General features: G+C 38.6%; 1 protein-coding gene across 1 annotated transcript in view; it reads right to left on the bottom strand.

Annotated features, from left to right (window-relative positions):
* LOC128744169 (transmembrane protein 65) overlaps positions 1–14447 on the bottom strand; it is a 63332-nt gene extending 48885 nt beyond the window's left edge. The window contains exons 1-2 of the mRNA XM_053840980.1: positions 13698–14447; positions 10427–10555 (exon numbers count right to left, since the gene is read on the bottom strand). Coding sequence (XP_053696955.1) covers positions 10427–10555; positions 13698–14127 — 559 coding nt within the window. The 5' untranslated portion in view covers positions 14128–14447. The remainder of the gene's footprint in view (positions 1–10426; positions 10556–13697) is intronic.
* Between the last annotated feature and the right edge of the window lie 2703 nt (positions 14448–17150).

Below are 17150 nucleotides of genomic sequence, written 5' to 3'. Positions count from 1 at the left end.
TTAGAGTCAATTGGATCATTGCACTGGCCCCGCAATTGTCCTGTACTCTAACAGCTGGCTGCAGTCGTCGTATAAAAATAGAAGGTAAAGTTTCGATAACGGAATGTAGCACCTAAGCTTTGTTTTTTTTAATATAATATAATATAATATAATATAATATAATATAATATAATATAATATAATATAATATAATATAATATAATATAATATAATATAATATAATATAATATAATATAATATAATATAATATAATATAATATAAGGGTAATGGTCCACATAAACAGCTATAATTCGTTAATTTTTATCGGAAAATACTATTCCACTAATATGTACATGCCAGACTTACAGTGACTCGAAAACTATGCGATAAATTTGAGTTCATGATATCTGAAAATAGTCCATAAGTTGATAAGCATTTCTTCTTTACCAACACTAATATGCAGAGATATTGCGCCTTATACGTTTAAATGACCGGCCCCTCGTAGACTGGTACAAACATAACAGTGTTGTTTTCGTACCAAAAGAGAATAATCCTCCAAGCGCTTCGGAATTTCTTCGGAGAAATTGTGACTAAAGTGACTAAGCCAGTTTGCTCCCAACTGCCCAACATTTTATGAAAGGAGTGAAGGCAAAAGTAGGGGAGTTTGGTTTGGGAGAAAAAGTACAATTAAGAAATGACATCAAAACGTAGCCAAGTAGGTAGTAACATCTCATGTCTAGAAATTTTGAAGAGACTTAAGGGAAAAAATCACACACTGTTTAAATCTTTAAATCCAGAATAGATTCTATGGGTCTTTGGCACAAATGGCTGTGTTAGATCTTTATTCTGTAAAATGTTTGTGAAATTTTTCAAAACGCTTCTGTGTCATCGATTTGAAATTTTATTGTCGATTCATTATTATTATTATTATTTATTCATTTCCGAATTCTATGCCCTTTAAGCCCGCATGACGTCACAAACAAAATTTTAATTTTTCTTGACCTTTTCTGTTTTTTTTGGAACAATTTTGAACCAATTATTCATTGAGATGTTCAACATCAGAGCCTTATGTGTATAAAAATAATAATCCAAATATGTTTGTTTTCTTTTCGTGACTGCATTGACAGAAGAAATTAATGAGGAAAATGCTGATTTACGTTATATCAAAGAATGACGAGAATGACGAGCAAACAAGATGAAGACAATTTATATGCAAGAGGAGATTATACGCAAGCAACGCTAGTTGCTAGTATAGCTATGTGCTATACATTTCAGGTGAGTCAGCGCTGAATGGTTTTGATGTAGTCATCAGGTATGCAGAGGAGAACGATTGGCCTCTCCTATTCAAAGTTTACATTACCGATTTCATAACCGTTGTGTTTAAGCGATGTTGACGAATCAGTCAGTAAAAATGATTCATGTTTCTATTTATAACTAAACTATTTATTCTTTAATAAAAACATGGTGCACAATTGTTTTTTCTGCTTCTTATTTTATATAAATAAATTTTGTTTTAGCTTCAATATGACGTATATAAAAACAAAAGTTGCTTTATATCGAGGCATTATCGTAGTCCAAATTCCATTTTTTGGTAGTTTCATCTATTTTGGCTTGGGGCGAACCAACCCAATAAAAAAAAGTTAATAAATATTGCTAATTGCAAGAAAAAATTGTATTGCTAATTGCAAGAAAAATCAATAAGTGCGAAATCGCTCTTAAAAGTGCTATTTTAGCTTAAATCGTTTCGGTCTCTTCGGCGCACTTATTGCTTGGAATGTAACGGAAAAGTGCACCGAAGATACCGAAACGATTTAAAGTAAAATAGCACTTTTATGAGCGATATCGCACTTTGGATGGTACAATTTTCCTTGCAATCAGCAATAAATAAAAATCTATTTTGGCTTTTAATGCGGTAACGAATGATTTTTTGTCGTTGCAATTGTCAATTATCTAAATTCTTTCTCGATGAATTCAATTCCGCATCAACATTCGCTTCGGTATTATTTAGATTGTGTTTCTATTTTCTTATTTTGGGTGTAGATACCATATTGTAACGTATTTAAAAGAACAATTAGGTGGCATATGATTCAGTAGGTTTGTAACGAATACACTCAATTTGCTTTTTAGGCGTAGGAGACCTTCCGCGTAAATAAAAAACGCGTAAATTTCGAAATTCGCATAAATTCCAAAACACCAAAACACGAGGATTGTCGTGAATTCTAAACGTAAAAATAGACGCGTAAAGAACAACCGTAAATTCCGAAAATCGCGCCAAAAAAGTGGGTTACATAGACGACAAAAAGTAGCTGGAAAGCAAAATGAGACACGCATCGGAAGAAAGATGGCACGGCTGTAAAAATATTTTCTTACGAAAAATAGAAAACACAAGTATCACCTGGACTGAAATAAAAAACTGGAAAGAAAGAAAAGTATTATCGAGGCTAAGAATCGGACACACAAGAGTAACGCACAATCCAACCGGCATCGGAGAATTCAAGAAAACCTGCTCGATATGCAACTTTTCAGAAAGAGGCGAACCAGCAGCAGACTGAAAACCTCTTAAATAAAAAATAACTAGCTGATTGCCCGATCTCACTCGGGGCCCCTTTATCACTCAGTCACTTGTACATATGTTTTTGTAACAAAAAGTCTCATAATACAAGAAACAAAACCCTTTTTTCAATTGAATATGTCTACTCCCCTGTCAGTTCCTCTCACGTTATCCCCCAACCACTTATAAGGCTGTGAACCATTTCGCGAAATTTTTAACTTTTTTGTTAAAATTTGACAGTTCGATGGTTTTTCGAAAATAACCCTGCTCGGGAGCATGGTTAGTTTTGACAGCTCGATGGTTCGCTTCTGAGAGCCAATGAGATATGTCACAGGTGACAAAAGAGCTTCGATGTGTTTCACATTCACGAATTTTTCCTTGAATTGTTGTTTTTTTGTTTGTTGTTGTCCAATGTATGGATGTTTAACATATAACAAATTTGTTTATTCAACCCGAAATAAAATGAGATAAATTTTATCTATCAAATAGGAGCAAATGAACACCAAAAATTCATCCAATTCCAACCTGGACTGAATAAATAAACTCGCTGTTATAGAAACATATCTTCATCCTCACCTTATGCATGCTCTCATTGAGTAAAATAACTATCAATCTGTCAAATATGAAATGGTTCGCATTCTGAACTGATTTTAACCACTCGAGGAGAAATAACCATCAAACTATCAAATTTTAACTAAAAAGTTAAAAATTTCGCGAAATGGTTCACAGCCTAAATCTATTTTCTTCTCGGTATTCCCTATAAACCGTCACAAAGCCTTTTTTACGTGTTTGAACCTCCCCCTTTTTAATGGCCACCCTATTCCCCTTTCAGAAATAAAATAACTTATACAACTGCTATAGTTCCAAGTGTAAGAGAAACGCATCCGTTTACCCATTTGAACCTTTCTCTTCCCTTGTAAGGGACCATCTCCCTCTTTTGTCAACACCCCGGTGCTGATTCTTTTGTACCAAAAAACATGTATTTGACAAACGACGTTTGATGAACGGTCCAGAAGTTCCGGAGTTATGGCGGAACATGCATTCATACTTCCGTGCCTCGTCCCCCTACATGTCGGTTTCTTCCCAGTCAACTCCCCCTTCGGTCACGTAGCTAATTATGCATCGGTTTGCTCAATGAAAATCGCGATAATGGAAACGAAATAAAGGTTTATTTACCATATATTGCTCCCCGATGGAACCCCCTCTTTTCTCAAAGTCAGTTGCACAACTGCAATCGGTTTAAATGCAAGAGAAACGCAGCCCCTCTTAAGGGGCCATCCACAAAGTACGTCACGCTTATAGGGGGGGGGGGGCGGGGGTCGAACTAAACTAATCGAACTAACCGTGACGATTTGTGCCGTAGGGAAGAGGGGGGTATGAAGTTATGTGACGTTACATGAAAAAAGTTTCAAACGGAAATTTTTTTCGGGGATTTATAATTTAGCCTTGATTTTAAATTACAATTATTGAAGGCTTCTATAACATTAGGGATCATTCAATAATGACGTTTATTGCTTATGGGGGGAGGGGGTGTCAATTTTGTGACAGGTTGTGACAAAGGGGGGGAGGGGGTCTAGGCAAATGTGACATCCGTCGAAAAAAATCGCATTTTCATCAAAAGGCAGCAAAAATATGTTTCTCAGTCATTCATCACTCATTGATTTATTTCCATTTTCGAAATTATTGTTCCAGCTGACGGCGCTTGAAAGTCATGCACATTTTATCAATGTTAACTAGATAGACCACGCGTTATATTGAAGGATATATGTAAATCAATTTCAGTTCATTTGCAATCAAAGTTTCTAGCTTTTTACTAAATATTGGATAGAAAAGTATAAGAAACTATAAAAACTATCGTCACGATGTAGTGAAACCTGCTTCGCCGACGCAGATTGAAGCTTGTTTTGAAGCGGAGCCGTGCTACTTCAATTGAAACCAAAGTTTCGTTTCGTCATTGATTTGTAACAATTTGCAATTGAATCTTGTAAGAGACCTTCTTCGCAGTTATTATTTGTTATTAATTGTTATTTTCTATATTTTTTTTTAATCATACACTAACTCTTAAAAGGTTAAGCTATTTTTACAAACCACTTTTTACTTTCAACACGCTTTTCATTTTTATTTTGAGTTTGTGTGATGTCCAAAGGGGGGGGGGGGGGAGGTTGAGTTTTGTGACACAATCGGACAGTGGAGGGAGGGGGGTCTAAAAAAGTAGAAATTTGGTGGACGTCATATTTGAATCGTCCCTTCACGTACTGATGGATTTTAAAACAAATAGAACAATTTTTTGAAGGATATCTTTTTTTAAATATATATGTGAACAGGACTCATTTCAGGACACTCCTTGAAGGAGTCGTCAGAAAAGTTCTTCCAAGACGTGTTGGTGCAAGACGTCAGCAGGAAGTCCAGATTCTTTCAACTAGGTCAGACGAATTTGAGTGGATGGATGTGAAGGACGCGGATATGCGTGAAACATAAATCGACGACACATCAGTGACGTCTGAAGCGTATCCGATCGCAGCAATTGGGTATCATCTTCAAAATGTGACGTAGTTTCTCAGAGAGTGACGTGGCGTAGTTTTCCAGGGGGGTTATGAATGTGTGACAAAATGTGACAAAGGAAGGGGGGGGGGGGGGGTTGATTTTGGTCAAAATTTGCGTGACGGATTTGCGGATGTCGCATTACTTATTTAGATCTCTTCCCCCTTGTTAGGGATCCCCACTTTTGTCAACTTTCTAGTGCTGATATATTCAATATTCATGACATAATTCAAATTGAATCAAAAAATAGAAGCCGGCTAGGAACACTTAATTGTATTCCGCGGTGCAAATTTATATCACGTAGCAAGGATTAGAGGAAAATGAAAATAAATTGCGCAATACCTTTCAACATAATAATTTCAACGAACAGATTTTCCTATTTAATACAACTACTAATACTACTAGGTAATTAATTGAACAAATCCTTGCTTCCTCCGTTTCTAATAGCCAAGCAGCGTTTAAACCACTTAACGGCTTTGCCAGTAGTTTAAAACTAACATGGGAGTACATTCTTCTACTAAAGCAGACGGCATAAAGAAACCAGCCAGTTCTTCCTCAGTCCTGGACTAATGCGAAGTAAAGAGAAATGAAAAAGTCGATAGCTAAACTAGGCGGGGATCATCCAGAAAACTTTATTGCCCAGAACCACTTTGTGCAGTTATCCTCACGTGTACTTAAATCACAGTTTAAAGAGTGGAGAGAAATAATAAATGGAATCCTTTCGCAGGGCTACGACGACCAAAACGTTTTATAAGTTTATTGGACCGGTTGTAAATGAAACAAGAACCTTTGATAAAGAAACAATCAAGCCTTCCGGAGTCTGCAAATCAAATTCAGGTAATAAATATCATACGGAATGACCAACTGTGTGGTGATGTATGCTCTGATAAGGATAAATATTTCAACATTATTACCATGTACTTTTGGAAAAGAATTTCGTTCAAATGCCGGCTGTGACTACGGTTAAGGTGGTTCATGCGGTCCAGTTTACTTACAGATACAACCCATGCACTATTTTTTTTTCTCCCAAGACCTCAATCATTGTTGGTTTATCCGTGTGGACCAGAAATTTTACGTATGCCATTGAACGAATTATTATTCGCGTGCAATGCTTTTTTCTCTTTGAACTGTCTTCTGAGTTGATTCATCCATTGCAATTATACATCCTCTTGTGTTTAGTGACTGCATGCCAGTTAAAGAACGACACTCACTAACTGGCATAAGGAGCATGCAAAACGAGTCTGTAAATATTTGTCATTGCTTCTCATGTTGATTATTTGACAGAAATAATTCTTTATTTTGAAATTTAGAAGAATAAATACCATCTACTGCCACAGTACAATTTGGGGAAAATTTGATCTTCACATGCAGCCAATTTGCAAAAATGTAGCCAGTTGATTATCACCAGTTGCACCTAGTAAATTTTCATAATACCGCGCATTTCAACTGATTTTAAATTAATTTTGAAACAGTTGAAGAGTTTTGAAATTTCCTCCGGAAACGAATGTTTAAAAGATTCCCCGGAGCTAACTAGTGCGACGGGCCAAATGAAATGCTTATAACCTATTTTAGGATGCAATTCTCCGAAATTCGTAAATTTGTTCAGAACTGGCTGAGATATTAGCGTTCAAAATCTGTCATTCTTTTGTTACGCTAACTTAAACTAAATTTAATTTAAATTATATTAAATTAAATTAAATTTAAATTCTAGAATAGAACCTTGCGGCAATACACAGTACTACGTCACTGCTGGTTTTCTTCAAAGTTCACTCAGTAAAAATTTGACGCTGAGACAGGTCATTCGGTTTCAGTTCTTGAACGACCTATGCGGTTATGCGATTTTACACCAAGATCATTGCGTCAAATTTTTCATGTGGTCAAGCAACACCGCCCAATCGTTAAGAATGACGACTGATCGGAAATTCGCGTATAATTTCTGGCTTTATTCTTAAATATTCGGAGTTTTGTAATCACTAGCGGACAGATTTTCCAACACAGGTGATTATCGGGAGTATTTCAAAAATAGATTGATTTGTATTGATTTGCAACCCAATCTCATACCTTCCGTTTTTAGTCTGGCGTAGATTGCCTCCGTCGTCCCAAGGTTTCTAGTAATAATGTGAAGGTTGTCTGCGAAGGTTAGGGGATGGTTACTCTTGCTGAAGATCGATCCTCTCGTTTCGATACTCGCTTGCCGGATTATACCATCAATAGCGATGTTGAATAACATACAGAACAGTCCATCCCTTGCCACAACCCTCTGCGCGATTCAAAAAGACTCGAGCGTGACCCCGAAATAGCACATCACTCGCTCCAGAGTAGCTTTGATCAGCCGCGTCAGTTTCTCCGGAAACCCGTACTCGTGCATTGTCTGCCACAGTGGTTTTCGTACAAAGCCACTCATCCCTGCTATTTTCTTATCGCCTACCATTTGGATGAAGGTTCGTTTTGAATGAACGTTTCCCAGGAAAAATGCATTAAGCATGCACGAGATAAACTCCAAAGGCGAAATCAACTTATCGCTGCAGATTTTCCATCTATGCCGCCTCGACCGCAGGAAGATGAAGGACCATAGGCGAGCAATAGTTATCCTAAATAAACTATTGCTCTTTATGGCTTATCCAAAATAGAACCACGAAAAACCAACGCGAGGCTACAGCTGCAGTTTTACGATCATCATCCGGTGATGCACTCTATCGGTGATGCGTTTATCGCGAGTAGACCAACGGCGTGCTGGCATCTGTTTTGACGTAGGACTACGTCTTTCAGGAAGGTAGCTGGTATAGGGGGTAATTCCAAAAAATCTTTCTCGAAAAGTGGCTTAGTGGTTTCCCGATCGATTTTCAATATTCTTACACCAATCGATTGGAAAATCTTCTAAGAATTGGCCCACATGGAGAAGATTCTAAGAATTGGTCCACAAAATTGAGAATAATGAACCTATGTTTTATCAGAATTCTCGCTTCGTGATTGGTTGTTGGAAATGACGTCATCAAAGAGGAAATGCGTTTTCACGCATCGGCTTATAATTCAGTCAATTTTCAATAGATTTCCAAGATATTTACACCAATTGATCGGAAAATCGATTTGGAAAATATAGAAAACTGTTGATTTTTAATGCGCGTCATTGAAAAATTGAATTATTTTTATTTTTTGCGTTCCCACGCCAGTGCTTCCCTAGCGCGGATGACAGAAATATGTACGATATGAGCTAAGCTTCCTTATGATTGTATTTAATTTACGCCCTATGGAGTCCGATCGAAAATTGTTGAGCTTCGGCTGTTGATGCTTGCCCGGATAAGGCAACGAAGACATCCAAATTCACCAAGCGAGACGCCAACAAACCGAAGAATCCATCGACTCATCCGCCAGTGAACGATATGGTTTTGGCCGCTATGCCTTTTCCTGCGCATAGTCAGTCGGTCAGCGGCTTTCGTTGGTGACACATCGGCAAGCAGCTAACTTGCGACACATCGGACAGGCCGCTTTCGAGTCACATCCGTGGCATAATTTTAAAGGTTGTATTTAAAACATTGTTTACCTAACGGTGCATATCATCGTCAGTTGGTCGTGTTCATCGGCTGCTGAGGAAAGGAAAGTATGCTAAGCGTGTTGGAGCTGGAGCACTCGTCTTGCTACCGTGACGGAATATCTAGCTGCTGAAGTTCTGGAATTGGCAGGAAATATGCTGCTCGCGACAACAAAACGACCAGAATTATGCCACGTCACTTGCAGTAGGCCACCCAGACTGGTATTTCATCGTGACGCATGACCATACACGAACGGCTTCGTCGATCGCATAGCTGCTGAGGCTTTCCGGCTGGTCCGTTGCAACAAGCGGTGCCTGGTTTGCGGTTATCGGTACTCCAATTGACCGAAAAGAGAATTACGTTAGGTGCGGCAAATTTATTGCAAGCTAGAGTTATGATATTCAAACAATCGGTCCTTTTGAGGATCACACAAAGATTGAAGAGTTTATTATATTTTCTTGCCCAGTTAATACCATAATAACACAGGCAACGAGGGAAAAGTTGAACTTTTCACTGTTGCGGACGACCAACATATGGCGGGAATAAGTTTTCTGGTCACGGGTGACATTTTCTGCCACTTCCAAAATGTCTGCAGCTTGTAAATGCTTTATTATCAGTGTTCTTCTTTTGTAAACTGCAGAAAAGTTTTGCGCAAATTTTACTATACAGCTATACAAGGCGGTACTGACTGCTATCGCTCGTTCAAATTTTTGATGAAATATAGCTCCTGCCTGTCAGTTTAGTTTTAGGTTTTCAATATAGGTACGTAGGGAATGGTAAAAAGAACGAAGGTGTTTTATAGTATCTCAAAGGCGTGACAAGACATGAAGGGAAATGGAAAGTTATATAACGAGAAGGGCATTAAAGCAGCACTGTCATTAAAAAAATTCGCCGTTATTCGAATAATGCCAGACTTTAGTATAAGCTTAGATAATGAAATGATGAAATTGATGAAACCATGAAATTGAACCAATTTGAACAAGTTAACAATCATGTGCGCCACAGGTTTCACTTTTATTTCTAAGTTGTTTAACTTCAAAGCGTTAAGTTCTAAATGTAATGAATTGTGGGCAATAAACAACTAGTTACTGTTTGATTGCAAATATCGATTTTCTGAAAATTAGTGGTTTGGGAGGATCCGTGCGGACTCGAAGTAAGTTTAAGATATGAGCGTAAAAATTGAATAAAAGGAAAAGAGCTTGATAAAATCTAATTTTTTTAATTATTTGCGAAAAACTTAACGAAAACTTCTAGAATCATACCGTTTTTTGAACAAAAGAAGATTATTTAGGTCTTTTAACATACAAAAATTCGGATTTAGTAAATTAAAATAGATAATAGTTTAACCAATTTTTCGTTTGACTTATTCTCAGCCGTACATTTTTGAGTAAAAAATTATAGTTTTTAAATTTTCGTAGAAAATATAGTTTCCACAAAAATCGGTAATCCGGACTTTATTTCTTCGCTTATGTAGGAGCCTTTAAATGTAAAAATATTTTCTTAGTAACCTATCTTAAATAGTGGATCTTTTTTATATTCTTAACTACAGAAAACAATGCAGTAGCCGGAAATCACACCGTTAGGCGAAATGGCAGAATAATATTGATTTATTACCTACTTTTTGACCATGCTAATGTTAATAAAATAGTAATTCTATATTAATGTCACACAACAAGCTATGATATTCAATTATAATGAGCACCAAACCAAAGTTTTGTGTTAGTTAGGACCGGATGGCTACACGCGCGACTATGGGAATTATGCATACCGAATTAGCCAACGTTACAATGTTAGAAACGAGAAAAATAAAGCAACATTCCGTACCAAACTTTTTCTGCAGCCAATCTTCCGGTACCGCACAGTAGGAACCGGTAGGATCTACGTCCCCTAGAGCCGGTTTCAGTTTCGCTGGCCGACCGAACCTACTTCGCCAAGCCGTTGCTGCCAGCTGTCCTGTGTAGTACGTCAAGACGGTCGTCGATACATAGAGATACGATTTGATGAAAGAATGTGCCATCCATGCGTGCAAACAACGAGATATTAGAAAGTTTTCTCCATAAAACATATTAACTACATTCTATTGTACATATTTTGGGTGGAAGACATCTTGAAAGTGATGACGATGTGATACGGATATTGACATCTAATTAATTCGTGTTTCCTCTAAGCTATTGAAAACCCTCAAAACAACGCTAAAATAGACAAATGAAGAACGCTCATAAAATCGACATGCGAGTCAATCAATAATGTATGCTGTTTGGCTTCCAGCATAGCAGTAGACAGCAAAGCAACGTATTTCCATTAGAGATGCAATTTCCGATTATTTATTTGTGGCCAACGGCCAATATTTTTTCTTTATCATTCCAGTGACTTACAGCAGAATACAGGGAATCTAGATATTGTTCCCCGGGTTGGTTTAATCTTTTGAAGCAAAATGCTAGCATTTATTAATCTAGGTATCCGACTTCCGGCATAACAGCAGCATCTGCTAGAGATTTGTTTCATTTTGTTCTGCTCCCGATTGCGGAGGGAGCATTCATTTTCTTTTTGCTGATTCTGTGCTCGTTGAAGCAGGATAGAACAAATCAAGATGGCAAAGGTTAAACGAAAATCACATTCGCTAAAACCTCTTTGTGTCCTTTTTACTACTTTCAGAAGCATTCTGTTCTGAACGAACAAACACCAACTTTGAACTAACCTGACTAGTAAAAATTATGACGTCGGTTCTCAAATTTAAAGCGTGCTCGTCATTGCACATATGTACCTACAACATGACTACCTACAACATTTCGTTAAAAAGTTTTTACTTGCTTTCTCTATCTTGCTCGCAACTAGTCTCTTGAGATGATAATTAATCGCTGTGGTGCCTTATATAGCGTCTATGGGAAACGTTACAGATGTCTTGTAAACCAAGAACCAAAAGAAATCATGAATATTCAGCAAGCATTGGTGTGCCATTTAGTGTACCAGTTGTAAAAGCTTTACCTACATTCCGTTTCTGTAAGTGTGAGGAATAGACGAACCGAGTAAAATTCTGGCAGAACATATTTATATGCAGAAACTATTATAATTAACTAATAAGATTATAAGCTTGTATATTTCTGACATCTCTTTAAACCAAGGTACCACAGAAATGCATTGCTGAGTAATACATCGCGTAGGATTAATCGGAGCGAGACTAACTTTAAACTCATTTCAAGTTAAGCCTGCTGAAAACCTATCCAAATTTCCATTCCTGTCCTGTAAAATCATCGCCTAAACGAACGAATATAAAACGCGCAACAAGTTTATGAATAAATAAATCACTAATCAAGGCACCACCACCATGTTCTTTTCTGTGCGAAATGCGCCTCCCCTGTACACCAACAGTGTTACGGAAATTCGTTGCTTTTTCCACTGTCTACCGACGGCGGCAGCAGGAATATCCTGCCAAGATGTAGCACAAAATGAGCTACGTAATTAGATACATTTCTTGGGATAAAGGTAATCAAGAATGATTGCTATTAGGAGAGGTGATTAATTAACGAAGATAGCCTAACCGCAGAGGAGAGATTACGTTTTTCGCCGACCGAAATTTACTTCCTTGCAAAACATATGCTAGCTTCCGGGTGAAAGCAGTACTCATGACATGGATACGAGGATGTCATTGTAGCTGGATGTAAAGTAGCTTTTACTACAGGAGACATAGCAATGGCATAATAGATTCGACGATAAGGCTACAATTAGGTATGTGCCAGACTACAACGATTACTCAGTATAAGCCCATTGACTGACTGACATTGAGTGGGCTGATGCTGTAGATAGCGTAGTACATTTGATAGAGATAGCGAAACGTGCAAAAGCTACAATGCGACATGGAGGAGATTTATTGTTTGCGGTTGCAAAGAGATAACGCATAGATACACAACATATTGAGGTATTCAGTATTGGTTGGATGTTTTCTGAAATACAACAATTTGTTACTGAGGCATTTATAAGCAGGGTGACTAGGTAAGTGTATCTGGCGGGTGGCGATTGGGGCAAACTTAGGAGAAGGGGCAAACTTAGGCTACGATGTTTCAGATTTATGCCGGCTTGTTTTCCAAAAATCACACAGGATTAATAATACTCAGTGAAATTTGTATTCGCCCTGAGAAATTGGTTGCTTTTGCCAAGGCCAAAATAGTTTATAAACAAAGTGTTCGGGCGACCATGATATTTCAGTTCTAAAAGGCGAATAAAGTAATTCACAAAACGTACAGCAAACAGCTATTTATAGCAACAATCCGATAATTTCGCTCATACAACTACACGTATGGTTAACCTTTCTGTATTGCCCGCGCATTTTCCTCCCTAGTGGGTGAAACCCAGTGCTGCTAGCTTGGAATGATTATGCTGTCGATGAAAGCGGTTCACATGAGGCAAAATCACGACAAAAAGAAAAATGATTTCAAGTTTGGCCCCCGCGTATTGTGTATCTTTTCAGCAAGGTTTTTCAGCATTACAGTATATCATAAAATTTGAAGCTAATTATCCGCATCACGCGTGGAATAAAGCAAACAAACCGTAATCCTCTTTATAAGCCCTACTTTCCAGTTATCATAAAATAAATAAAAAAAAAGCAGACCAGGTACTGTGAAGAAGTAATGACTCTGGATTACACCAGAATTTGCTGGTTACGATTAAAGCACTAGGAAACGCGGGGTAAAATATAGTCGAAGTATCCGGATTAAACCAGAATAAGTAGCTGCAAAGTCAAGACAAAAAATTGACCTTCTACTCACGATTATTTGTTTGTCTGCAGAGAACGCAATACGCCTATAAATTGCTTTGCATTATAATCGTCGCGAGAAAAAAAAACATCAAACAACAAATTATGCTTAGCAAATGGTTCCAAAAAAGTTATGCTATTCGTTTTTTTCTATCCCATTCCACGCAATACTAAACGTAGCCGTCATATCAAACTCTAAAACATCGCAGTTTAACCCAAATTACTACAAACATGTGACAAAGAGTAACACTAGAAATTAACTTATACGAGAGCTCTTAGAGTAGCACTTTTAGAGGGCGGACATATAGTATGCGACAGAGCAGAGGGTATGAGTAGCCATTTCACCTTCAAATTGGGCTTTCTGCTTGTTCGATTCGAATTGCTTTAGCGTATTCATCAGCAATTCCCTTTCATCTTCGTTGAGGCGGTACACCAGGTCGTGCAGTTGCTCCCTTGTTAATGTGGATGCTGCCTGCGTGTAAGGTCGCCTACTTGCCATGGATAAGGGCAGAAACATCCTGCTCAAGCTGATGCTGTTCGGTTTGAGACTAAGCTTACTCCTACAAGTGGTTCTGCTGGCACTTCTGCATGCCACTGTGTGACTATTCCTTCTCGGAGGTGACGAATTACAGAAAACTGACTCTTTTAGCTGCTGTTCACACTTTGTGGCTGCAGCTGCAATCGGTACTGCAGCCCCAGAAGTATTTCGAGTACACTGTTGGAACACGAATGCAGATACTCGCGACAATGACGACACATTCGCACTCATTTTCATTCGATTATTTCTTTATCCTGTACACAAATCACTCGAATTTTTTCGCCACTAGCAGAGGCACAGTTTTTCGGAACAATTGCACCACTCTTTAAGCAACAGAACGCTTGTTTTTGCACCTGCTACTGCTGCTACTCTCCGTCCGTTCACAGCTCTCGAGCCACAGTGACGCACCGATCCAGCTTTTCCTTATCACAGCACACGGCAGGCTCTTCTGATAACGCACCTGACGTCGTACGTAACACTCACACTCCACGACAACGAAGAGAATCGACTCCGCGCTGCGAGAACAAGAACGCTACTAACAGAAAACTTGAATTTTCCTCTCGGATTTTCCACCCAAGTATCGGACTTTGTTTTGATGGAACTGGCAGATCTGGCCTTGTTTTCGCTAATTTTTTGTTTTGCTCTACGACCAGCACGTCCAGCATTGCCAATAAATTTTCCATTCTTTAAATTACCATTAAAAATAGTAAACAGGCGTTTTTGGTGAAAAACTAAATAGCTATTGGTCACCTTGGTTGTAAAGTGATCAAAATTTATCGTGACGATGTTTTCGCAGAGTAATGGAAACGGAATTTCGAAAAACTCTGGCAAATTTCCCAGCATTTGAAAAATGATAAGGATGATAAGTGATTGAGTACAATTTAAAAAACTGGGATATTGGCAACACTATCCTTGACATTTCCAAAACGAGCAGCACGCAGCCACTCAACTGTCAGAAGCTGTTTTCAAAGTCTCCCTAGCGAGAACTAGCCATACTAAATGCTTGTGCACGGAAATAAGTACGTTGAAAATTGGTAGTGTTGGCTATTAATTTGATCATTATTTTAATCCGGTTCCTTCAGCGGGGTGCTATCCGTATCTTAACGAACGGTGTTTGACAGTCCACTTAACGAAGGGCGCTATTTCAAAAAATGCAAGAAATAGCGCCCGTCTGACAGGTAGATTTGCTGCCAACCTTTGTCGAGATGTGCTGAGATGTTGGCAACAAAAACATGGCACCCATCGCAAGCCCCTGGGTTCCTTCTTCTTGGCTGACATCCAGAAAGGTAGGACGTTTTCGACACGAAGCGGAGAGAAATAGTACGATTTTTCTCGTTGTTGGCCTGCGAAAGTAGTCGTATCGTTGCGATTTTAGTTCGACGTATAGTGTTCGATCCTATCTAGGTATCAGGTGTCAGCATCTATCGCTCGAGCAGCTCGTTCCTCTGTTCCGCTTATATGGGATTAACCTATACGACTAAATGCACCCCAGATGTTTCCGTGGTTGGGTTGGTCAAATGCTTTTTTCAATATTAATGAACCTCAGCATAAGAGAGTCCTGGAATCCATTGATCTGGTTCTAATATGATGCGGAGTGTTGTGATATGGTCTACACATGATTGACTAGTTCGGAATCCAGTTGGCTGCCGTCGGAAAATAGCGTTGAGTTACTGCTCGATCTGCAAATTATCTTCCAGAGTAATAAAGAGCAATGTGATGCCAAACCTGTTACCGCATTCAGTTGGGTCTCCTTTTTTAAGGGCCACCGGAAATTTGCAGTTTCCTATATATTCGGCTAGAGAGTTAGTCTAAGCTCTTTTGTCCTGCGTACAAGTTCGCTTAACAGCCCAGTTCGGTGTATTTTTGACGGCCAGCTGTCTTAGTCGCTCTGGTTCACGCTCGCTTAATGCCGACTTTCGCTTCTCTCCGCTTGTCGAACTTCCTCCAAGTGAAATCCGAAATCCACTTTCTTCGCCCGCTGCACACTTTGCAGGGAATTTCATCAGATGTTCGTCGTGATGAAAGCGTTCTTTCTTGATGCCTATCCATTACCATTTGACAGTTCCACCGTGCGGCAGGTCCAAAGCTCGGAATTCAACTTGTTCACCAAAAGCCCATTTCGCCTCAGGATTCTCCAATTGGCGAAAATCGTAACGGAATCCAACTTTCTCCTCCCATCGTTGGACACCTACGTTGGTAAACGTATCTCAGCCATAATAAGGTGATAGAGGGCTCTGTAGCCTCAAGGCTACCGAGTCTGCTTTGACAAGCGAATTGTCATGGGTTCGAATCTTAAGTGGAATCAGGCCATTCGATGGCATAGTGACTTTAGCATGGGTTTATTCTCAGGCCCCTCACCACACCCTTCCTTCGTGCTGAATTCTATGTTATCCCGATATGGCCTGGCCTGGCGCTGTCATGGTGGAACGAGGTGGATAAAGTAGAAAAAAAGCATTGAAGGAAGGGTACTCAATTACACACAAGCACGCATAAAATTCAATAAGCATATCGTACACTCAATAGCGATTATAGCCAAAATGAATGCAGTGCGGATTATACAACAAACACCAGGGCGATATCACAATAGATTAAACCATACTGGTCGCACTGATAGTCGGATACAATATCGGCGCTGCGCTTATTGCATACATCAAAAAGACTCCTACACTTTCGACTGCAGATATGGTCAATTTGGTTTTCTGTTTAGCTATCGCGGAAAATTCACGTGACATTATTGTAGGATAATTACAAGTTGAATATAATTATAGGGTCCGGGAGGGTATTTCCAGCATGCTTCTAAATTCAACCTATTTGCCTTTTCTTCCACCAATAAAAATACTTTGGCAACATACAATTTTAATATGTTATAAACTATTTTCTCACGACTGTAAGTAATCTGCTTTTTTTATTGAAAGAACGTCAAAACCACCTGTTCTTCCACTAGATCTAGACCATAGACCGAAAAATAGATGCAATCGTTTAATGGGCTGAAAATACCCTCCCGTGCCCTAATTACATTTGTGAGCTGACTCGCATTCTAGAAGATTTCAGAAAAATACCAGAAATCTAACACTTTTGTTTAGCTATTACCTCCAGTTCACGAAACCTCTGCGTAATTCATCTCTTTGGAAATAAGGAGCATTTGAAATATTAATAAGAAAAACGAGATAAAATATTTCATTATTTTATTCAAATCAGTTCTTTTCGTATCATTAGAATGGTATCTCTTTCCCTAGACGAACCAAAAACGTAGCGTCAAC

The sequence above is a fragment of the Sabethes cyaneus genome, chromosome 3, assembly GCF_943734655.1.
Source record: "Sabethes cyaneus chromosome 3, idSabCyanKW18_F2, whole genome shotgun sequence".
Taxonomy (NCBI): Eukaryota; Metazoa; Arthropoda; class Insecta; order Diptera; family Culicidae; genus Sabethes; species Sabethes cyaneus.
Note: the sequence above shows the minus strand (reverse complement) of the source record. Positions and strands in the feature narration are given on the sequence as shown.